Source organism: Ostrinia nubilalis, chromosome 17 (genome assembly GCF_963855985.1).
Source record: "Ostrinia nubilalis chromosome 17, ilOstNubi1.1, whole genome shotgun sequence".
Classification (NCBI taxonomy): domain Eukaryota; kingdom Metazoa; phylum Arthropoda; class Insecta; order Lepidoptera; family Crambidae; genus Ostrinia; species Ostrinia nubilalis.
Genome location: NC_087104.1, coordinates 11,860,817 through 11,885,915, shown reverse-complemented (window position 1 = coordinate 11,885,915; position 25,099 = coordinate 11,860,817). Strand labels below are relative to the sequence as shown.

General features: G+C 37.7%; 2 protein-coding genes across 2 annotated transcripts in view; one reads left to right on the top strand and one right to left on the bottom strand.

Annotated features, from left to right (window-relative positions):
• The window catches only part of LOC135080264 (hemicentin-2-like), a gene marked incomplete at its 3' end in the record, with an annotated part of 312,023 nt that extends 311,367 nt beyond the window's left edge, over positions 1–656 (top strand). The window contains exon 8 of the mRNA XM_063974951.1: positions 414–656. Coding sequence (XP_063831021.1) covers positions 414–656 — 243 coding nt within the window. The remainder of the gene's footprint in view (positions 1–413) is intronic.
• Positions 657–6,005: 5,349 nt separating this feature from the next.
• On the bottom strand, positions 6,006–24,816 carry LOC135080094 (mitochondrial potassium channel ATP-binding subunit). The gene is made up of 15 exons (XM_063974774.1): positions 24,644–24,816; positions 24,224–24,566; positions 23,813–23,937; positions 23,626–23,656; positions 23,227–23,372; positions 22,912–22,987; positions 22,603–22,743; positions 19,656–19,840; positions 17,965–18,142; positions 17,316–17,435; positions 14,735–14,838; positions 12,919–13,093; positions 10,880–11,058; positions 8,224–8,371; positions 6,006–7,698 (listed from the first exon to the last, which is right to left on the bottom strand). The coding sequence occupies exons 1-15, from the start codon at positions 24,688–24,690 to the stop codon at positions 7,603–7,605; spliced, it is 2,094 nt and encodes a 697-aa protein (XP_063830844.1). The 5' UTR covers positions 24,691–24,816; the 3' UTR covers positions 6,006–7,602.
• Between the last annotated feature and the right edge of the window lie 283 nt (positions 24,817–25,099).

Here is a 25,099-nt window from a genome sequence, read left to right as displayed (position 1 = left end):
ACTCGGGTAATAGCCAGGAGGACCAATCAGGTTTCCTGGTTTCCTGAATAATGAAATCTGATTGATTATTCAAAATACTTCTCCACTCCTCTCCGATTAATTACTCTTCTCTCAGAAAACACGTAAGGAATCAATGTTACTGGAGCTACTGTCTCGTCGCATTGCTTCGATCACTCGGCGCTATGTTCATAACGCACCGAGTACTCGGCCGAGAGCACTGTCTCGCCCGATTGCTCGGTACGTGTGATCAAGGCTTATAAGTCTGCTTCTCATTGCTAGTATGCCGTGGAAACACGTTATAGGATTACTATCTTGCTTAACACCATTGTAAATTTAGTATTAATCTAACCAAATGATGTAATCTGTTGTTTTCCAATAAAATAAAATAAAAAAATTTATTTTCCCCATTCCAGAGTCCAACACCTCCCCAATACGTGTTCTGGTACCACAACGAGCGGATGATCAACTACGACGCGACGCGCGGCGGCATCACAGTGGAAACGGAGCCGGGTGCTCGCACACAGAGCCGTCTCACAGTCAGAGGCGCCACGCTAAAGGACTCGGGGAATTATACGTGCAGCGCTAGCAACACCGAGCCCGCGTCGATACACGTGTTCGTCTCTGAAGGCAGTAAGTGTCTCACCATAGAGCTGGCTCATACAGGGGCGCCACGCTAAAGGACTCGGGGAATTACACGTGCAGCGCTAGCAACACCGAGCCCGCGTCGATACACGTGTTCGTCTCTGAAGGCAGTAAGTGTCTCTACAGAATGCATCAATCACAGTCGAGACGGAGCCAGGCGCTCGCACTCAGAGCCGTCTCACAGTCAGGGGCGCCACGCTAAAGGACTCGGGGAATTACACGTGCAATGCTAGCAACATCGAGCCCGCGTCGATACGTGTTCGTCTCTGAAGGCAGTAAGTGTCTCACCATAGAGCTGGCTCAGTCAGGGGCGCCACGCTAAAAGACTCCAGCAACTGTAAGTGCAGCGCGAGTAACACCGGGCCCGCGTCGATACACGTGTTCGTCTCTGAAGGTAGTAAGTGCCTCACCACAGAGCTGGTCACAGTCAGGGGCGCCGCACTCATAGATACACTTTTTAGCGACCTAAGACTAAGGAAGAATCCGCTGCTAAAGATAGAACTTTTAAATCTTAAGTGCATTGTATACCAACTCACATTCAGTGCGAATAATAAACTTGATAGCGTCTTAAAGGTTCATCGTCATCGGGAAGCCGCTCATCATCAAGTGATGGACACTACCTATATCCTACTAACGTGGGGAAACATACGAGTACAAAGCTTCTTAACTTTAGTTTTCTCAAAAACGAGTTGATAAACTTTATGATCCTAATCCTAATTAAAGTAAATGTAACTTAGATAAAACAGAACTCTAAAAATAACGGAATCTTCTATCCTTTTCAGGCAACAAAATGGCGGCGATCCTCCGTCGGAACACGAGCGCAATCCACGGCATCACGTCGAGCGCGACCTGCTTACTTCTGCTCGGCTCCGCGCTGCTGCACTTCGGCCTGCGATGACGGTGGAGTGGCTAGAGCGGCCGTAGGTGACGGCGAAAGTCGGTGTTGACGGTGTATCTTGTCGGTGAAAAGTTGAAACTTTTTTTTTTGTAATTTTTATTCGGAAGTCGAAGTTGGTTTATTGAAGGGTTAGGATGGCATGAATTTGAAGGATGGACTCTATCACATAATAATGTTATTATGGTTAGAGTTGATTATTTCTACCAGAACATTCTAGGTCTGATTCGTATGAGGGACACAGTGTTAAAAATATTATCCTAATGATTATAATCAAGAATCCTAATTAGGTATTAGTGCTTCGGATGGCACATAAAGCTATCGGTCGAATTAATAGGCAGGAGTTTTGAACCTGTTTCAGGTCATAAGTTCTAACTCCAGAATTATGACCTCAGATGCTACAAAGCCTAAGATAGATGTCACTGAGTAAAAGTATGGAAAATTCGTTCGTTTTTCAGCTATTAGAAGAACAAGATCATCTAAATTATCGACTTTCGCCGTTCATAGCAAATTGTTGCACGAAGCAGATAATGTACAGAGGAATAGCATTCAGGAGTGATTCAAAGATCCAAGCTAATTCGTTCCTTCAAACGATCATAATAGGGAACAATTTTGCTTGGGAATGAGGGTTTTCATGATTGAAAAATCTGCCAGATGGCAATACGTAGACGCGAGGTTCAAATGCTGCATGATTGGTTATTTTTGACATGACATTGACAGATAAAATATGTCAAAATCCACCAATCATGCAGCATTTGGACCTCCCGTCTACGTATTGCCATCTGGCGGATTTTTCAATCGCGAAAACCCTCATTGAGTGTGTAAATTCGAGAGTGTAGTTCTGTCAAAGAACTCGAAAAAACATCTCCATTATTTTCTTAGCGAATTCGATTTTACGAATAGAAAGAAAGAAAGAAATAGAGCTATTCTTCTGTACATTTTAATACTCGTTGCATTTGGTATAAGATACCTTCAGTTATCCCCTCAGTCGTTTAAGAAACATAATTATACTGTAAAAATAAGTTGATTCAATTAGGTAAAAGAAATTTGTAATAACATAGTCTATCTATACTATTGAAGTAGGTAATTTAATAGGTATTTATGGAAAATGTTAAAATACCAAGGAATTTGATATACCTACTTAAAATAACATAATTGTTTATTTGTAACAGTTTACTGAAAAAGAAAGGCTAGTACAAGCCAAGACACATCAAGTATGCAACTTACACTCACCAAGATGGCGCCACTGTAGAGTTCTGTCATCCACCAGTGCTGCCAACTGTTAAGTATAAAAACGATAGCCTTCATTCAGTAAAAGAACGGCGCCGGTACATCCCAATGAGGGTTTTCGCGAATGAAAAATCCGCCAGATGGCAATACGTAGACGCGAGGTCCAAATGCTGCGTGATTGGTTATTTTTGACATGACATTGACAGATATGTCAAAATCCACCAATCACGCAGCAGTCAGACCCCACATCCACGTCCCGCCATCTAGCGGATCTTTCATTCGCGAAAACCCTCATTGATTTAAAACCATAAATTATATAAAAAATGAAGTTTAAAATCAATTTGTTGTTCGCGACTGTATAGGTTTTTTTTTAGTCACAAAGTATCAAAAGCTACTGAACTCTCATAAAAATTAAATTATTGTCAAAAATACCAGATAAAATAAAACTTTTATACCAAAAATGAACGCCAAGAAACCATAAAGTAATTAATAAGTAAGATAAATTAACACAAATAGTCACACAATTTCAACGTAGATTTAGTAACAAAATTGACAATGATCTGTACATAATATAAAATTATTTACCTGTAAATATGAACCTTCAATAGGTATTGGAATTATACGTAAAATGTTGAGATAAAATTAAATCATTAAACCAAGGTCATTCATTAGTCCTTTTCATAGTTAATTAATTATTATTTAATTACGTTAAAATTCAGTCATTTATCAAAGCGCCCCTGGCGGCGATTTTATGTACTGCATGATAGATTTTTTTTACTTCAGTTGTTTGCTTTTTGTAATATGGCAACTCATACGAGTGTTGCCTTTACTCGGGTTTTGTTTTTTATTAGGGTTGCTAATGTATGTCACATTGGGTCTAGTATTTGTATTTATTAGCCAAATCAGAATAATAGCTGATAATTTCAAATTAAGTCAATTAAATATAATATACATTATGTAATAAAATATCCTTTTTAAGTTACAATTATAACTAAACCATTGTTTTTGTAAATGAACAGTATTTTACCTTTATGTTAATGTCATTCTATAGCGTAAGATTCAGGGTTCGATTTCCATTAGCGTCTTCATATAATTATGTTCGAGACTTTACTAAAAAATAAAATAAAATAAAAAGTAATAATGGTTTAAAACTCACTGCGCTTGACTTCTAAATATACGTCAATATAAAAATCAAAGAGTAATGAAGATATAATAAAATTATTTGTATTACCAACATCAAAAAAATAATGTTAGCGATTAAGCTATAAAATTCTAACAATAATAATAAATTCTACGGAATTAAAATTTAGGATACCATTGAATAGGTAGAAAAATAATTCATTTGTACAAAACTGATGAATTTAACTCAAAAAACACTATCGTTGAGATCAATGTAAACATATATATTTACAACTGGCAACATAACATTCTAAATTTTAACTGATATAGCAATACCGCATGATTCTTATAAGAAGAGTATTGCCAACAACAAAAAAGAAGAAGATTCTTAAATAAGCTGACTGCCACTTTGAACGTTATTTTCTTAGTCGCGGTTTTGCTATATCAGCGACCTAGCTAAAATATTATGACCGTTGCGGGCATTACAGCATATTGCATAAAAATATGGAAATACCCAGTGTTGCCACTGAAAAACACATTGTGTTACCATAAATAGTTCTCTAAGAGTCTATGGTTACATTAAAAAGCATAGTGTTAAAATCTATAGGGAGATCGGAGTTACCATCAGTATACTTGAAATTGAGATAAAATATTTATATTGTCTAATTCTAAATTTGTTAACTTGTGTAAATATGAACGATGTAATTATGCGTAGTAATTGAGTTAAATGTAAATAATTCGTCAGTGTTATTGAATTTATTGTACAAACAATTTTGGTGATCCAGTATGCAATAAACATTAAATTTCTTCGGATCATATTGTTTTTTAATGCTAGTGGATTAAATTATGATATTTGCGTTTTAATATTTTATAAGAACTACCCCTACGGGATTCGAACGCTGGACCACAGTTGCCGTTGTACTAACCAAAAGAACACCAGCATGTCATTGTGACCGTCAGAGAGAAGATAAGAAATTGAGTAGTTGACATCATTAACCAGTTAGGTACAACTTTATATTTATTTAAAAAGTATGTCAGTTGACTGTGGTGTCAAGCTTTTAACTTCCCAATTACAAAATATCCATCTATAAAAATATCATATTTTTTACCAAAAAAGAGAGGGTAGTACGATTCAAAATAATGTAGCGATTGAACTGACACCCACGCCGCGCGCGGCGCTAGAGTCACTCCTCTCCCCGCTCCCCACTCCTCGCTCTCGCCTTCAATCAATCAGTAATCGCCGAGACGCCGAAGCGAACGCACGTCGATATTATTATGTCGCTACTCGAGCGTGTCACACTTACGCGACCGCCGTGTATGTTTTAATTGTGCCTTCACGTGATCCATGGACATTATTTATGAATATTTGACCGCGGGTATGGTGTACTCACAAAAAAAATTGTTTATGTTAGATAACATTACGTTTGTGTTCGATATGAAGTATTGCTGCTGCAGTATTGCCGAGTTGAGTGCCGAGCAAGTTCGCTCCAAACAGCTGACGTGACGTGGTAAGGTAAGTACTTTGTACTATGATCGGTTATTATTATTTACTTGTAATAGGGACGATTTTGGCACAAAAAATGATGTATGGTTCGATGTGCTGTCGACTATACATAGCGCACGAGTGTCATTAAGCTGGGTTTTAGCGCGGGATAAAAATATATTTTTTAAAACATACTAAAACACTTTTATTTTATTTTATATAACTTCTAAATTCATATTACTTATTCGCAGTTTATAGGATAATACTGCTTACCTTAACACCCTGTATAATATAGTTATTTAATTTTTAGCGTTAAGAGTCGCATCTCAAACTAATTTGAAAATTATAAATAACTTGAAAAAATCGAACTGCCTAAGGCGGGAATTGAACCCACGAATGTTTAAGGGTAGGCATACCCAACATTGATGAAACAAACGCTGACCGTAACGGCGTATTACACTTGAAAATTTTGACGGGTTCATCCAGTGTCTAAGTAGCTCAGTTGGAAGAGCAGTCGCCCGGCAAGCGGAAGGTCGTGGGTTCAATTCCCGCCTTAGGCAGTTCGATTTTTTCAAGTTATTTATAATTTTCACACCCTGTATAATGATCCACAGTGTCTAATAAGAAAACAACGAATATAATAATAACAATTTTATTCTCAACACACGACCATACAATCGCAATAAATAAATAAATATAAGTAAAGAAAATCGTATAAATCGATTATTTACATACAAAATGTACTTGAGTGCACAAAATGCCACAGAATAAAGACAATCACAAAACATAGGTACATATCTATGAAGGTAAAAAAATAGACAGGATTTTTGGTAACTAAAATTCGCTGAAATTTTCACATAAACTTATATTTTATTTTGTCATTTTAGGGTCTATCTTGTGCTAAACTCGGCAAAGATACTAAATAAATATAAAAACACCTACTCTGGCAGGACTTCTAGCAGATTTAAAGTTATTTGTTGTTTATTTCTACGGATTTATCATTTAACTAATTGGACTCTACAGTAACATGTTATAGGTCGCTCAATGAAAATTGAGGCGTTAGCGCAGATATTGTATACAGGGAGTTAGGTAAATGGGTATATGAGCCGACACTAGCCCATGTCAACATATGCATAAAAATGGTATGGTGAAGTCAGAAATTTGATATCATCATTTTAATTTTTTAAATGTTCATACAAAATAAAATTTATAAAATCAGATTTGTATGAAAATTTAAATAATTAAAATGATGATATCAATTTTCTGACTTCAACATACTATTTATATGCATATGTTAACATGGGCTAGTGTCGGCTCATATACCCATTTACCTAACACCCTGTATAGATCCAAATCTTTGCTTGAGTTTATTGCCTCAACTCTAGTTGATCCACCTTTACTAGTATTGTGGCAGTGGTACACAGACCAGAAGTCTAAAATAATCGCAAATCAATAATATCAAACGAGATTACGATATTAATAAAATATCGCTTGCAACACCAAAACCAACCAGAATCCCATCTGTCACCAATTTAAAGATATCTACGACAAAAAAATACGATAAATACCTCTTCTATTTACCTTCTTCTTTCTTCTCAATTTCTCATTTACGCTTACTGGTAAAAATATATTATATTAGTTACATTATATTTCTTGTTACTTAAGCATATATCTCACTATCATTTGCTTGTTTATTCTACTTTATTATTCTTAAAAACGCATAACGGCAGTGACAATGTTATGAAAAAATGGAGTAAGATTTTTTTTAACTATTTCTCTGTGATATTAAAACCTATTTCATGCAAGTACCTATCTCATTCTATACTGAAGTCAATTTAGTGAATTTCTGCATTTTTTTTTTGTTCTTTTACTAGTTTAATGGCTCTATTAACTATTAACTACTTTCCCAGGCTATAAAAATCTTAGACTCTATAATTATTAGATTATTAATTTATCGACGGTTTAATCTTTTATCTACATTTCTGCAAAAATGCAATTTAACATACACGTAGACGTCATGTCATCATGACGTGTATATGACGTCATCATCGGTTAAAAAATTCCATAAAGTTTTCAGCGATATGATACCAACAAAAAAGTGTTTTTTTTTTGTTATAAATCAATACGTTTCACTCTGCGACTCTATATCGTAAGCGGATGGCTTTAATTTACTATTTCTAACTTTGTCAAATTAGTTATTGTCAACAATTTATTTTATCAAGCTACCTCACTCTCATAACGTTCTGGAAGTGTCCGAGTCTTGATCCTGTTGCTTGATGAGGTTCCAGTAGAAGCCTTTTTGTTTCTTCAACTGATCGTGGGTGCCCATCTGAAATGTAAAAAGCAAAGTGAGTTTTTAGTAAGTAGTTGTCACGGTATTCAGCATTAAAATGCAGCAGCTGCAGCTTTTTCGATAAGATGAGCTAAGGCTCAGTGTTCAAGTTAATACTATGTAGAAAATTTTGAGTTTTTTACAGTGCCAGTGCAATGAAAATGAAAAATATTTATCCATTTTAGACCAATAAATTAGCACCTAGGAACGTCAAAATAAAAAATGCTAATATTGTAAGTTAATGTATGTATAAGGTAAACCAAGGAACAGCTAAGTAAACTCAATAAAACCTATACGATTTGAAAGGCATACTACACCAGAAAGATAATTTTATATTGTGTGGACAGTCAAAAATAATATGGAGGGATAACATCAGTAATTAAAACAAGGTCTTTCACACAAACGAAAAACCTCAATTATCTTATTATCTATAGGTTATTTTGTCTATTTCTTTCTTTCTTATCATGTTCATAAAGAGTGTTCTATCTATACTATCTTAAAGTATAAATTGAAATCCCTCACCTCTACAATTTTCCCCTTATTCAAGACCACAATGAGGTCCGCATTCATGACAGTTGAGAGACGATGAGCGATCACCAACACTGTGCGCCCTTTAGCGGCCGTTTCTAATGCTGACTGTACCACCTTTTCGCTGGCAGAGTCTAAGGCACTGTGAAAAAAAAAACATTATAAAATCAAGTCAAAGTCAAAATTCCTTTATTATTTAATTCCTAAAGAGTAACTAACTTTGCAACTCTGAGCTTTCTTACAAGTCCAATAGGATCCAAAGTCGACTAACCCGGTAGCCTTGGTCCAGTATGATGGCAGGAAGCTTCTTCAAAAAATGTCGTGCTATGGTCACGCGCCGTTTTTGGCCGCCTCTATGCTAATCCTAGTAAGTCACTCGCTGAGTAATTTTGAGCTTCCTTAAAATGCAGAAAGAGCTCAGTCGAGTAATTTTGAGCTTACTTAAAATGCCAAAAGACCTCAAAATCGACTGACCTGGTGGCCTCGTCCATTATGATGATAGGCGAGTTCTTAAGCACAGCCCTCGCTATGGCCACCCTCTGCTTCTGTCTACCGCTATATTAAACCTAGCGAATCTGACCCTTATTTTGAGCCGAATAAAAGTGAAAGTCTACCGACCTGGTGGCTTCATCCAGTATGATAATAAGCGGATTTTTAAGAATAGCTCGTGCTATAGCCACGCGTTAATTCTGGTCACCGCTAGTGAATCTGGCTGGGCGACTTTGAACCTTCTTACATAGCTAATAAAGGTGAAGGTCTACTGACCTAGTAGCCTCATCCAGTATAATAATAGGCGGGTTCTTCAGCACAGCTCTTGCTATAGCCACTCGTTGCTTCTGGTCACCGCTCAGCGCCTTATTACTAATGCTAGAGTCACTTGCTGAGCAGCTTTGAGCTTTCTTACAAGGCTCATAAGAGTCAAATTCGACCGACCTGACTAGCAAATATGACTGGGCGACTTTGAACCATCTTACAAAGCTAATAAAAGTGAAGATCGACTGACCTGGTGGCTTCGTCCAGTATGATAATAGGCGGGTTCTTCAGCACAGCTCTTGCTACGGCCACTCGTTGCTTCTGTCCGCCGCTCAGCGACTTATTAGTCACTAGCTGGGCAACTTTGACTCTTATTTTGAGGCCAATAAGACTCAAAGTCGACTGACCTGGTAGCCAGGTCTCGTAATAGCTCGTGCTATGGCCACTCTCTGCTTCTGTCTGCCGCTCAGCGCCGTTATACCAATCCTAGAGAGTAACCAACTACTCGACTCTGGGCTTTCTTATAATACCAATAAGAGTCAAAGTCGACTGACCTGGTAGCCTCATCCAGTATAATAATAGGCGGGTTCTTAAGAACAGCTCTTGCTATAGCCACTCGTTGCTTCTGTCCGCCGCTTAGCGCCGTGCCCCGCTCGCCGACCAAAGTGTCATAGCCAGTGCCATAATACTAATGCTTAGAGTCACTTGCTGAGCAAATTTGAGATTTCTTGCAAGGTCAATAAAGGTGAAAGTCGACTGACCTGGCTAGCGAATCTGGCTGGGCGACTTTGAACCTTCTTACATAACTATTAAGGTTCTACTGACCTGGTGGCCTCACTGAGCTTCGTCCAGTATGATGATGGGCGTGTTCTTCAGCACAGCCCTCGCTATAACCACTCGTTGCTTCTATCCGCCTATGCTAACGCTACGGAATATCTTGCTAGGCAACTGTGAGCATTCCAATAAAGCCAATAGGGTTCAAAATTGTCTGATTGACCTGGTAGCTTCGTCCAGTATGATGATAGGCGGGTTTTTAAGAACAGCCCTTGCTATAGCCACTCGTTGCTTCTGGTCACCGCTCAGCGCCTTATTACTAATGTTAGTCACTAGCTGGGCAACTTTGACTCTTATTTTGAGGCCAATAAGACTCAAAGTCGACTGACCTGGTAGCCAGGTCTCGTAATAGCTCGTGCTATGGCCCCTCTCTGCTTCTGTCTGCCGCTCAGCGCCGTTATACCAATCCTAGAGAGTAACCAACTACTCGACTCTGGGCTTTCTTATAATGCCGATAAGAGTCAAAGTCGACTGACCTGGTGGCTTCGTCCAGTATGATGATAGGCGGGTTTTTAAGAACAGCCCTCGCTATAGCCACTCGTTGCTTCTGTCCACCGCTTAGCGCTGTTCCCCGCTCGCCGACCAACGTATCATAACCAGCTGGGAACTGGGTGATGAACTCGTGCGCATTCATACTTATCCGAGTTGATCTTCTGCTGGGTTACTTTGAGCCTTCTTGTGAGGTCAATAAGGGTCAAAGTCGACTGAAGATGACGGGCGGATTTTAGAGCACGGGAACGCAATTGTCTCCCACGTCACGATACAAATCCTAGCAAATCATTCGCTGAGTAATTTTGAGCTTCCAAAGAGCTCAAAGTCGACTGACCTGGTAGCCTCGTCCAGTATTATAATAGGCGGGTTTTTAAGAACAGCTCGTGCTATAGTCACCCGTTGCTTCTGTCCGCCGCTCAGCGCCTTACTACTAATGCTAGAGTCACTCGATGAGCAACTTTAGGTTTTCTTGCAAAGTTAATAAAGGTGAAAGTCGTCTGACCTAGCTAGCGATCTGGCTGGGCGACTTTGAACCTTCTTACATAGCCAACAAAGGTGAAGGTCGACTGACCTGGTAGCTTCGTCCAGTATAATAATAGGCGGGTTCTTAAGAACAGCTCTTGCTATAGCCACTCGTTGCTTCTGTCCACCGCTTAGCGCTGTTCCCCGCTCGCCGACCAACGTATCATAACCAGCTGGGAACTGGGTGATGAACTCGTGCGCATTCGCCGTCATGGCCGCTTGGATCACCTGAAATAGAGTAAATAGAAAAATACAATTAAAATTAAGTATAAAATGGTGGTTATTTTTGTGGCGTATCGATATACAATAGAAATCAATTGTTATCGCGGTCTCATGCAACCACTTATGGTACTATAAGTTAGTTACTACAACCAGGCCTGTTCATCTCTGCGAGTTTACATCGAAAACAAAACACGCACGATGGCCCACCTACAGGATACTATTCGACAAGGCCTCACATACGAGCGAACATTGACTCACGCACGCGTATTCTTGTGTATGATGGAAGAAAATAAAGAAAATGGTGTACTAAATACTGTGCAGTATTTAACTGCCTAAATAATAATAAAAACATAGAATGTACTTTTTTAAGTTGCCTCAAGACACTGCGAGGTAAATAAGTAGTTAATATTATTCATGATAATTCATGCTAAATCATGTATTTCCTCGGCCATTTTCCGCAGTTTGGCACCTCACGTCACATCATTTTACCGAAGTCAGCCCTATGGCTTCGGCGCAGTGCCGATCACTGATGTTTGTCAACAAAATGGTGCTTGACTCTTGAGACAGGCTAAATTACACCATATTGTTAATGACATTGAGCATACATTTTTTTAAATACCTTCGCGAAGTAAAACTTCTGTACGTAGCACTTATTATTATTCTGTGCTACAACCCAGTCGAGTTAACTGCGCACCTGACGGCCGTGACGTTACATCGACGCTCTGGTACGGACGGGGCGAACGCGGGGAGGTGTGCGAAGTACGAGGGAGAGTCGCAATCAGCGAGGTGCGCAGTTATCTCAATACTGCGGTCTCATATGACCACTTAGGTGCCACAAGTTAGTTATTACACATAATAATAAGTACTACGTAAAGGGTTTTTACTCGCGAAGGTATTTAAAAAAAATGTCTACTCAATGTCGTCAACAATATGGTGTAATTTAGCTTGTCTCAGAGTCGAGCACTGTTTCGTTTACATACGGCAGTCATCGGTTCTCTGCCGATACGATAGGGCTGGCTGCTACAAGAAGCTACTATGTCGCCATCTAGCACATCACACACGTATCTTTTCTTTTTTCCAAAGCAGTTTTCGTGAATCCCTTGTGGATTAAACGCGCGCGTTTTGTTTTCGATGCCTACTCGGGGATGAAAAGGCCAGGTTATAATAGCTAGCTAGCTAGCTATCTTGATATCTTGACTGTCATAAAAACACCCGTGCCGCCATCAATATCTCAGGCACTGAGTCAATGGAGGGGGTGACATTGACATAATATGACAGAGCATACAAATCTTAAGAAGATCTGAAGTCTCGCTGAGGTTTGACCGTCAAAAAAACACGCGTGCCGTCATACCGCAGGCACTGACTCAATGAGGGCTATCATTTTTATACTTACAGTTGGCACCCCTGGCGATTGACAGGACCTTACTCTACAGTGGCGCCATCTTGATGAGTGCAAATGCGATAGTCCTCCTACCACTTTAGCGCTCACAAGTTTGTGCCACTGTCTTCGCTACTAGCAAGTGACAAGACCTTACTCTACAGTGGCGCTAACTGGTGAGCGCTAAAACGATAGCCCTCATTAAACGCTACACTATAGTCTCTTACCTCGGTGTCGCTCGCCTCCGGCTTGCCATAGCGGATGTTCTCCCTAACACTGGTCGCGAACAACACGGGCTCCTGGCTGATGAGGCTAATTATGTTGCTGAGAATAATTATGTTGCTGTCGCGCTCGCACACTCACTGCGGGCGCCCGTCGCACAGTCGCGACAGCAATATAATTACGCGCGAGCGATAAGGATGGGTAGCTCGGGGTCATTGGACAAAATTCTACGTGCTCACGGACCAGGATTTAGTTAAGTCTCTTACCTCGGCGTCGCTCGCCTCCGGCTTGCCATAGCGGATGTTCTCCCTGACACTGGTCGCGAACAACACGGGCTCCTGGCTGATGAGGCCCAGCGCTCGGCCTCGCAGCCACTTGCAGTCAAACTCGCGCACGTCAACGCCATCTATCGTCACTTGCCCGTCGTTTACGTCGTAGAATCTGAAATAGGTTACGTGGTTTTACGTGAATCAAAGTGGTACTACAAAATAAATGTAATTATGGTAGTGGTTAAGGTTATTTTTCAATAAAAAGTATTTGTTTTCTAACACAATTGTTATGTCTAATAATTGAAAAATAATTGTTATGTCTAAGGCCCGGTCTGTGAGCACGAAGAATTTTGTCCAATGACCCCTAGCTACCCATCTTAATCGTTCGCGCGTAACTATATTGCTGTCGCGACTGTGCGACATGATCATTGATGTCATTGGACAAAATTCTACGTGCTCACAGACCAGACTATAGCTAGAGCTAGACATAACATTCGTGACAGTTTTTCTTCACGGAGTGAAATAACTACATACAAAAAATGCCGATGCGTTGTGGGCATGGACCTATAAAAAAAGGCGGACGGAACTCACGCTACAACAAAACTGTGACGCAAAATTTTGGCGTTTGTCTATTGTGTGAGTGAATTTAGGGATGCCATGTTAGCCAAAACATTTTACCCATTTATTTTAAGAAAAACATAGATCGGCAGATGTTACTTGGAAATGTAGACAGAATTATTCCGTGCCATTTTAAAAGGATGAAAGGTGAATGCGTTGAGGTAGGCGCGAAATTTTCAATGTTCAAATTTTCTTACATTGTTTGCAAGTCAGTGTGTCAGGGTATGTACATAATGTTGATCAAAAATGATTCACGCAGTTACAAATTACGAATCTTGTGTACATTATAATTATAATCTTATGCATCATCAATATATTATTATTATCTCTGATAGATTTTTTTTAACATACAACCTGACACTGACTTGCAATCAATGTAAGAAAATTTGAATTTCGCAGTTCCACATTTTTGGGAAGGATCAAATTTGCCTATGAAAATATATCCCATTAAAACACAATTATTATGATAAATTATTTTATTTCCATAGTATGCGTAATAAATAACTAAAAAGTCCTAAAATTATTATTAATTTCCCATATTTCGGGTAATTTTCCCACGTAAATAACTGAGAACACTGGTCTTTGACGTATTATTTTTTCGAGTGAATGACGTTTGATTTCAATTAATTTCAATATTTTAATGTCGGGAAATAAGTGATTGGATTATTATTTTGTCTGTGAAATGTGATTCCTTAATTTTTGTTTGTTTGAACAGAACGGTTTTTACACAATTTCATCACACAAGACATGTCGTATTCGTATTGTTTTTTCGCTGCTTTAAATGTGTCAACTGTGTGAAGTTTGCACTCGAAGTGGTGTATCAGGGTGTGAATGTGTGCGTGCCGGCCTGTACGTACAGGCAAGCTGGTGTATCCTAATGTCACAGTATTTTGTTGATGAGAATCCGTCCGACTTTTTTTATAGGTCCATGGTTGTGGGCATCAAACTACACGTCTGTATTAGGACACATTGCGGACCAAATTACCTAGAGATAGCCCTAGTTAAATCAAAAGACATGAAGAGTTAATTTTCCATTGTTTTAGGCAGAGCGATAATTTTCAAAATATTATCAAAGCACCATTGAGGATTTTGAATTGTCAGGGTGAAAATACGGATTGAAAAAAAATCTCTTATTTTGGTATTGGTAATTTCTAAATATTATGGCCAACATAAAAATAAAATGTCATTGACAAACCTTTCTAATAATGCAGCTATAGTGGATTTCCCGTTGCCCGATGTACCGACGATTGCAACCGTCTTACCCGCTGGGATTTTGAGGTTGAAGTGCTTCAGTACTACCTGAAAATTATGCAATAACTCGCTATAGGTTTATACATAAACACTGGCTTCTTATGTAAAGTCAAAGTCAAAGTCAAAATTTCTTTATTTGTTTAGACTAATAAATAGTTCTTACAAATCGTCATTTTGCTCTTAAGGAGCCTCTACATGTCTCATAATCTTTTTACCCTACCAGCGCTTCGAGACCAACATTTGGCAAGTGCTGAGAAGAAGCGCCGCAACAAACTCAGTCACCACTGTCTGCCGGTTAATATGAATAAATAGAAAAAGCAGTAGTAGGTACATTTGATTCAGGAGCAGTTCACTGAATTTACCACGCATTCTTGTATGATGTATCTTATAAGAATGGGTATACAAAATTGCGTGGCATATTAAACAAGGTAGTAACGTGCTAATATCTAGACTTACAAATTAAGATACTTAAATACTAGGAGAAATGATTCGCATTAATAAATTTGAATAACTTGGATTGACCAGTCCCCGAAAGCAGCGCCTGTTCACAGACATGACGAGTGAACCAGCCATCGCTTCACTCGACCATATTAGAGGGAATGTAACGACCCGCCTCACTACGCCACCACCCCAGAGACATTTTAGTGAGAATGACAATTCCAAGTTATCTCTTTAAAAAAAAACTAATAATAATAAGCTAAGTAACAGTCCAGATTGAGAAGCATGACACTATAACATTAGAGAAAATTAGTTAATACATTACTTTTCATAGCACGAATTTAAATTCTTTTTAGTACGAGCATGAGAGGACCATAATCCTACTCCCAGGATGACTTATCATTAAGAAAATCACGAGTTGTATAATAAGCTTTTTTAAGCATGTGATCTTTAACTATACCTTTAAATTTATTATACGGTAGCTCTTTATATTTATCAGGGACTTTGTTATAAAAATGGATACCTTGTCCCATAAAAGTGGCAAACACTTTATTAAGTCTGAAAGAGGGTATAGCTAATTTATTTTTATTTCTAGTGTTTATTTGGTGAATATCACTTTTCTTTTTGAAATCATTAATATTTTGATGAATAAAAAGAATACAGTTCAAGATGTATTGTGAAGCGGCCGTGAGAATGCCAATTTCTTTAAACAACTCTCTAAGGGACGCCCTTGCTTTCATTTTATATAGGTATCTTATCGCACGTTTTTGCAAAATGAATATTGTTTCAAAATCTGCAGCTTTTCCCCATAGCATGATTCCATATGACATTAGGCTATGAAAGTAGCTAAAGTAGACTAAGCGAGCTGTTGAAACATCGGTTAATGACCGTATCCTTTTTATTGCAAAAGCTGCTGAGCTGAGCCTTCCCGCTAGAGTTTCTATATGGGGGCCCCACTGGAGTTTTGAATCCAGGGTAATTCCCAGAAATACAGTCGAGTCTACCATGTCAATTGCATTATTATTAAGTTCTATTTGAGTACTAACTGTTTTTACGTTGGGCAAAGAGAATTTTATACATTTTGTTTTCTTTGCATTGAGTTGTAAATTATTTGTAGTGAACCAACTTAAAACTCTTGTTAGTGCATTATTTACATCGTCAAAGTTATTTTTACTTCTATCAATATTAAAAATCAAAGATGTGTCATCAGCAAATAACACGATTTCGCAAGAGTTTCTAACAAAATATGGTAGATCATTAATGTATATAAGAAACAAGAATGGACCCAGAATGGACCCCTGCGGAACTCCCATTTTCACAGGTGACCCAGATGACAAAACACCATTTATGTCAACTTTTTGAACTCTAAAGTTTAAATAAGATTGCATCAAATTCAAAGCCGAGTCCTTTACCCCATAGTAGTGCAGTTTGCGAATTAGAGTTTGATGTTCTACGCAATCAAAAGCTTTTGAGAGATCACAAAAGACCCCTAGTGCATTTTGAGAACTCTCCCAAGCCTCGAAAATATGTTTAAGTAGTGCAACCCCAGCATCGGTGGTGGAACGACCCTTAGTAAAACCATATTGTTCACTATGAAAGAGTTTATTTGAGCCAAAGTGAACCATAAGTTGATCCTGTATGATTTTTTCAAAAATCTGTACTTGAAATAGATGCTATTTTGCTATAAAAGTACATAATACAGTCTGATTTGCTTTCTTTACATGAGTATATAGCAGTGGTTGCCAAACTTATTTAGTCTACTGCCCACTTTGAGAATAAATTATTTTTAGCTCCCCCCATTTTTGTAGTCAAGAGTCGAGCTCAGTCGATGTCTAAGAGTCCTCCTAGTAGATGACGCCTCCCAAGCCTCTACACAACGTCCTGATTTTTTTTCTGGGTCTCTTACCGCCCCCCTTTAAGCCTGCAGCGCCCACAAGGGGGCGTTATCGCCCACTTTGGGAAAGACTGGTATAGAGCTCTTAACACGACTGTGAGTCTGTGACATATATTGCTACGATAATTTGAAACTTATTAACATCGACACAAGGTCCATAATCATTAATCAATAAAATGCATATATAATATACCGCTTCAGGACGAGTAGGGTACGCGAATGTGACGTCTTTGAACTCGATATCGCCGTAAATTTCGTGGTACTTTATAACTTTTGTGCCCGAAGTGTCCATCTTTGGCTCTTTGTTGATGTACTGAAATTGAAAGAACAACAAACTTATTATACAGTGTCACCAAAAATAACAAAACAAAGTAGCAAAATTAAAATCAGTAGGTATATTCGATATTATCTAAATGGAATAATATCGATAGTTTTATCTTTCATAAACAGGTAGTAATGCAAACTATTGGCTATAATTTATAAGTTAGTATCGATAGTACCGTTAGATAGTATCTGTCCTACCGATAGTTAGTATGACTGTTTTTCATGATCAACAATCGATATTCAAACTATAGTTTTGCAACACTATTGTCCAGCAATGCCTTTAGCCCGGTTTCTGAATCAAGATTTTTAAAATTCATCCTTGATATTACAGGGTAGAAACGATAAGTGATCTCACTCGATTATTTCTAAACTACACAAGATATCGAAAAACTGATACTGAAAGTGCTTCACGAGCCCTTTAAAACGGTATCAATAATAGGATACAGAATAAAAGCTCAATCTGAAAACCTAAACTCAAAAACCAGACCTTTGTTGACTAAAAAGTATCTCTTTCTCACCTCAAACACCCGACCGCCGGCGCTAACTCCTTTGACGACTGATCCGAACAACAACGATAGTTGTGCGACCGATCGTTGTACGGTTTGAGCATTGACAAGGAACGCCATGACGTCACCCGCCGACATCTGGCCGGTAGACATCAGATGGCCGCCGAGGAACATTGTGCCTAGCACCATCCTGATAAAGTTCATTTTCGTTTACCACTAGGTACTGTTGATATCGAAATATAGGGTGGAGCTTTTCAAGTCAAGAAATCAAGAGGCCACCGAGGAGCATTGTGCCTTGCTCCATCCTAATAAAGTTTATTTTCGTTTAACGCTAATGATAGGCTAGGAATTTACATCAATATAGGGTATTTTTTTAAGTTTGCGCGGTTTTTTTGATAAAGATCCGAACAACAACGACAGTTGTGCGACCGAGCGTTGTACTGTTTGCGCGTTGACCAAAAACGCCATGACGTCACCCGACATCTGGCCTGTAGACATCAGGTGGCCGCCGAGGAACATTGTGCCTAGCACCATCCTGATAAAGTTCATTTTCTTTTACCACTAGGTACTGTTGATATCGAAATATAGGGTGGAGTTTTTCAAGTCAAGAAATCAAGTGGCCACCGAGGAACATTGTGCCTTGCTCCATCCTAATAAAGTTTATTTTCGTTTAACGCTAATGATAGGCTAGGAATTTACATCAATATAGTGTATTTTTTTAAGTTTGCGCGGTTTTTTTGATAAAGATCCGAACAACAGCGATAGTTGTGCGACCGATCGTTGTACTGTTTGAGCATTGACAAGGAACGCCATGACGTCACCCGCCGACATCTGCCCGGTTGACATCAGGTGGCCGCCGAGGAACATTGTGCCTAGCACCATCCTGATAAAGTTCATTTTCGTTTACCACTAGGTCAAGAAATCAACTCGTCACTTCATTTTCGTCACATTGTGCCTTGTTCCATCTTCATAAAGTTTATATTCGTTTAACTTTAATGATAGGCTAAGTATTTACATCAATATATGGTGATTTTTACTAAAGCCTGGTCCGTGAGCACGTAGAATTTTGTCCAATGACCCCAAGCTACCCATCTTTAACGCTCGCGCGTAATTTTATTGCTGTCGCGACTGTGCGACGGGCGCCCGCAGTGAGTGTGCGAGCGCGACAGCAACATAATTACGCGTAAGCGATAAGAATGGGTAGCTTGGGGTCATTGGACAAAATCCTACGTGCTCATGGACCAGGCTTTACTAGCCTAGGTAATTTGATGATGACGAAACATGACAATCTTGAAAAAACTTGTTACCCTGGGTTGCACTATTTTACTATAACTATAACAAACGTCTAAAGTCTATCATCTAAACATCTAAAAACATCTAAACTCCATACAAAAAACACTGGTAAAAGATATAGTTACGGTTCAAGTTACGATGATGCCACTCAGCTATACAGTCGTTTCGGTTTTATAATTATCTAACTAAAGTTAAGGGAATAAAGTTCAAATCTTTTCAATTGCATAGCCCATGCTTTTTAAATTCGGCTAAAGAAGGCAAATTCAATAAATATTTCATAAAGGGTTGAAATATAGTTATAGTTACCACAGAAAATAATATTTAAAGGATTATAAAACTTATTCCATGTTAATAAAGTCCAAAACATATTGGAAACAGTTAAGTCGCCACTAAAGAGTTACAATACTAACCCATTCAAAAACAAGTTAGTTCCAGCCTGGAACAATCCCACTCCCAATCCAAGCTCCATACTAAGATCCGCCGCCTGCTCGCATTCGTTAGCGAACATTCGCGCCTCGTTCTCTTCGCCCGCGAACGCTCGCACGGTCCGCATGTTCGATATCGCTTCTTCCGCTACTAGAGTTGCTTTTTCTATCTGTAAAATATTAAGAGAGCTTTAAAAAACTAGATTTTTGTTATTGCTTGGGGGATTTATATTATAGATACTGGTTTTCTCAAATTTGTTTATTATTCTCGGATCTAGTATCGTTTTTGTTGCATTTAAGGTTTCTAGCTCAGTGTCTGATCTGAGAATCTCTTGGACTGCATCTCAAGTGGTCTCTTGATAGAAAAAGACGAATTTCTGACCCGCCAAAGGTGTCAGACGAACCTCAAAACCGACTGTGATTGAGATAATATGACGCGAAGTCAATACTTTGGATGCTATTTACCATTTTGCATCGAAAATGTATAGTATGATGTACTGTTGAAAATATCGACAATTTTCTTTTATCCACAACGAGGAATCTCTTGGCCTGTGCTCTGTATCTCACCTGATGGTAAGTGACGATCAGGCCGAAGGTGGATGCGAGCTTCACCCGGAATCCTCAACCACGGAGGAACTGGCTATCTTACCTCCAGGGTTCGAGGATCCCTTGCCGGTATATCAAGCCGGTTTTGATGATATATATCAACTTTTAAAATTTGTTACAATATTTGTACTTTTTGACATACGATTTTTTTTTTTTAGTTGATTTGCCTTAGTAAAAAGAATATTTTATGTTTTTGCTTTATTTGTTTGATTTTAAATTTTAAAAACATTAAAAATATGTTTTTGTAACACATATGCAATAGTATTCATGAATAATACAATAAAATAATACTATGGCCTTCATACAAAATTGATATACAGGGTGGCCAAAACAGTGAGGTCTAAAAGAAAAATTTAGATTCCTTACATCAAGGTGTACCTAAATCACCCCCATGTATATTATACGATTGTGCTTAGTTTAGGAGATAGAGTTAATTTTGTGATATTTTAAAATTTTATGACCTAGTAGGCTTTAAACATTTTTATCTTTTTTTTGGGTTGACTTTTTTCAGATTTCTTTTTTTGGAAAGATTTGTTATGAATTGCAAATGTTTGAAAAAAGTAATCACCTTCCTATCTTTGATTCAAGATACAAAAGTTTTGCTAGAAACATTAAAATTATGCTTTTATCAGAACACTATCAAATTTTCAACTTAAAAGTTTAAGTAAAAAAAAGAACTTCCATAGGTTCAAAACCATTTTAAAAACTGCGCCGTTTCCTGAACATTCATAATAATACAAAAAAACATGTACTTAATAGGCCACTATTTCCTGTAATCGGTCCACTAAAGTGGTAAGTCGGAGATTCCGTTACATGTTCTTGACTTTCTTAGAGTGAATTAATATTGGGAATCCTCTAAATTTACATTACGTAGAACAGATTTAAAGCAGTAACTGGACAGAACATGTTTTTATTCTCAACGAGGAAGCTCTTGCCCTTCATCACACCTGGTGGAAACTGATGATTAGGCTGAAGGTGGAAGGGAACTTCAACTACAGAGGAACTATGGCTTCCTACCTCCAAATGTCGGAATACAGTAATGCTATTAACATTATTGTTATAGTGACAGACTTAGGAAAATAGAGTTGCTAGCCAGGCAGACTTAGATCAAACCCTACAACCAACCAAACCGAGCAGAAAATTTCACCTCCACTGGGAATCAAACAAGGGACCTCTGAAGCTTACCTCTTACCACTTGAAGACAGAGGCAGTTGTTACATTTTACTATTACCCTTGAAATACCTACTACAGCGAGAAGAAGAAGGAGGGATATTTGGTTTATGTTCATCAAAACTTACTTAAAATAACAATGTGTTCCGGAATTTGGAGGTAGGAAGCTATAGTTCCTTTGTAGTTGAGGTTCCCTTCCACCTTCAGCATAATCATCAGTTTCCACCAGGTGTGATGAAGGGCAAGAGCTTCCTCGTTGAGAATAAAAACAGGTTCTGTCCAGTTACTGCTCTAAATCTGTTCTACGTAATGTAAACTTAGAGGATTCCCAATATTAATTCACTCTAAGAAAGTCAAAAACATGTAACGGAATCTCCGACTTACCACTTTAGTGGACCGATTACAGGAAATAGTGGCCTATTAAGTACATGTTTTTTTGTATTATTATGAATGTTCAGGAAACGGCGCAGTTTTTAAAATGATTTTGGACCTATGGAAGTTCTTTTTTTTACTTAAACTTTTAAGTAGAAAATTTGATAGTGTTCTGATAAAAGCATAATTTTAATGTTTCTAGCAAAACTTTTGTATTTTGAATCAAAGATAGGAAGGTGGTTATTTTTTTCAAACATCTGCAATTCATAACAAATCTGTCGAAAAAAAGAAATCTGAAAAAAGTCAACCCAAAAAAAAGATAAAAATGTTTAAAGCCTACTAGGTCATAAAATTTTAAAATATCACAAAATTAACTCTATCTCCTAAACTAAGCACAATCGTATAATATACATGGGGGTGATTTAGGTACACCTTGATGTAAGGAATCTAAATTTTTCTTTTAGACCTCACTGTTTTGGCCACCCTGTATATCAAAGTTGATATATATCCGATATATATCATAAATATCCGATATTTTGATATTTATAATAAACTAGCTGACCCGGCGAACTTTGTTCCGCCTTAATGGCAATAAATAACGGGATAAAAAGTATCCTATGTCCTTCTCCTGGCTCTAAACTACCTCCCTGACAATTTTCAGCTAAATCGGTTCAGCCGTTCTTGAGTTATAAGTGGAGTAACTAACACGACTTTCTTTTATATAATAGATATCGGATATTTTCGAACCCTGCTTACCTCTAACTGACCTGACTAACTATCTTACCTGACTCTGAGCCTCTCTCGATAGCTTTCTCAATAGGGAACCGATGAATGTTCCCCCGATGACCACTGATGGGACACAGACCAAGGTTAGCGTGGTCAATTGTGGCGATATCACAAGCAGGCTTACTGCTGAACCGATCACCTGAAAACCAATGTAAAATAATCTTGAGACAAAAGTATTCATAAACATTGATTCCGAGATGTCCTAAAAGTAAATAATAAACATTTGTTTTAATAAAATAACGAACAACTCTCAAGATAAGTAATTTGTATTATTTGAACTATGGGAATTGGTAAACAAAATAAATACCTGTGTGATTGCTCTTAAACCACCTGAGATGGTTTGTTTGAAGGAACTTTTGAAGTCTTGCACATCCACAGTCAGCCTGAAATTTAATTAATTTAGTCATTATTTTCTTAAGTCTTAAGACATGTCCTATTATTTCATAACTTGCCCTTTAGAGCATATCCCTCCATCTAAAGTAGTTCCCAACCAAGCTTATTTTATATACATTTTCATCAAAAATATTTTCTATTTGTGTCACATTTGGTACTAGACCTAAATAGTTCAAAAAAAATTCTAATTGGACCACAGAGGAGTTTTAGTGATAGTATAGTTCATTACCTATTGACTAGTTCTCCAGTTCTCTCACTATCAAAGAAGGCCATGTCCTGTCTCAGTATAGACTCAAATAGGTCTTGCTTCATTTGCAACGCAACTTTCTCTCCCACTTGTGCCAGTAAATGGATGTAGAAGAATGTAAATGCTGCCTGGAAGGAATATAAAGTAAATAATTATGTAGTAATCTTATTTAGTTGTAATATTATGTGCTATTTTGCAACAAAACTTTTAACTTGATTTAATGTCAAGCAGACTTCAAGCCTTCAATTAATTGAATTTCATACATATTAATTCTCATTCTCATATTTACTAAGCACAGGATCAGTCCATTTCATGTCTGTATGTATATTTGTTAGGTACAAAGTTATTTGTATAAATTGATAGTGATATTTATACATTTACCTGTCCAATATACAATGAAATAAGTTTTAACCTTTGGCGTGCTATTGAGCCGCGCAAAACTGCACCCCCCAACTGCTACGGTTTTCAAATGATGTTTCAAAATGACAAAGTAGTCTTGTCTTAGATCTGAGACATAGCAGTTGACGGAGGTTGCACAGATCTGAGACAAAGCATAGGAGAGGTTAAAGCAGGCATCTTTATTTCTTCAATAAAATCTGCACTTGGATTGGTCTTCATGCTCGCTAGGACGTTGACAATAACACCTAACATCGCTGGAATGTAGACGTTCAGGAAGGCTACAGCCAATGCCGACTGAAAATAAACAAAACATAATTTATTTTGTGGATATTTTTACAAAAACATACAAAGGATATAATTCTAGGATTTTTAGTTAAAGGCAGCAAAAACTTCTTTAGTTTTAATTTAGAGAACCACAAAATGAGAATGATATAAAGTAAACAAGCATTTTGATTCTTTACTAATAATGCAGATAACACAAATCCTAATCTTAAAACTAAATATAAAACAGTAGAAGATTAAAAAGTTTTTCTATGATATTAGAAACAATAATAATTTGTGGTTTGGAAATTATACTTACAGCAACAGCAGCAGCCAATACCCATCTATGAGGCCACAGGTATTCAAATAACTTCTTCCAGTCAAACTTTGAACTGTCATCATTAACATTTGGCCTCCGTTGGACTATCCGAGAAGTTTGACTAGATTTACAAAATGCAGGCCCATTTTTAAACAACACACGAGCTGCAAGTCCTAAACTTATACCGGTACACAACTTCCATGGACTAAAAATTAAGAATTCACTGCACTTTGCACTCTTTTCTGTTGAAACTTTAAAATTCGAAATATGACGCTTTAGCACGTTTGTCGGTTTACTTTTGAGGACATTTATAAAATAGCCACTGTTCTTCGCTGTTAGCAACCTGAAAATAATTAAATTTCATATAAATAAAGGGAAAAACAATGCGAAATATACGTTCGATAGGTTATAAATATTTACCTCTGTTTTACTAAGCTACAAGAGTGCAATTGCATTAACTGCCACATTTTGGAGGTAAATCTTTATTAGCACTTTCGAAATACTTTAATTTCTGGACATGTTTTAGTTTTAAAGATAGTAATTTTACGTAATTATTGCTGAAAAATTGATTTGGTTTCAGGGACGAACTTGAGCTTGAGTCAATGTCATTCATGGTTGTCAAACTTGTCATCTGTCTTGCGCAAAACTACGCCCTCTATATTTCCTAATTAGGTATGCACATTTTTTAGTTATAAAATCTAGATGGCGCTTTCAATCATAAAGTTTCTATCGCTACTTGCTCAATAGATGGCACTACCTACCTCACCCAGCAATAACCACTAAAAAATTAAACCCAAAAGATTTATTTTTAGCAAATCTAGCTAACATTATGTATCGTAATCATAGATGGTTATTTCCATAAAATAAAATTACTCG

Coding starts and splice junctions, on each gene's coding strand:
- LOC135080094 (XM_063974774.1), bottom strand. CDS start 24,690: ATGTGGCAGTTAATGCAATTGCACTCTTGTAGCTTAGTAAAACAGAG. Junction 24,567..24,643: donor TGTAGCTTAGTAAAACAGAG/GTAAATATTTAT, acceptor AATTATTTTCAG/GTTGCTAACAGCGAAGAACA. Junction 8,372..10,879: donor ATACTGGACGAAGCTACCAG/GTCAGTCGACCT, acceptor TTTTTTTCACAG/TGCCTTAGACTCTGCCAGCG.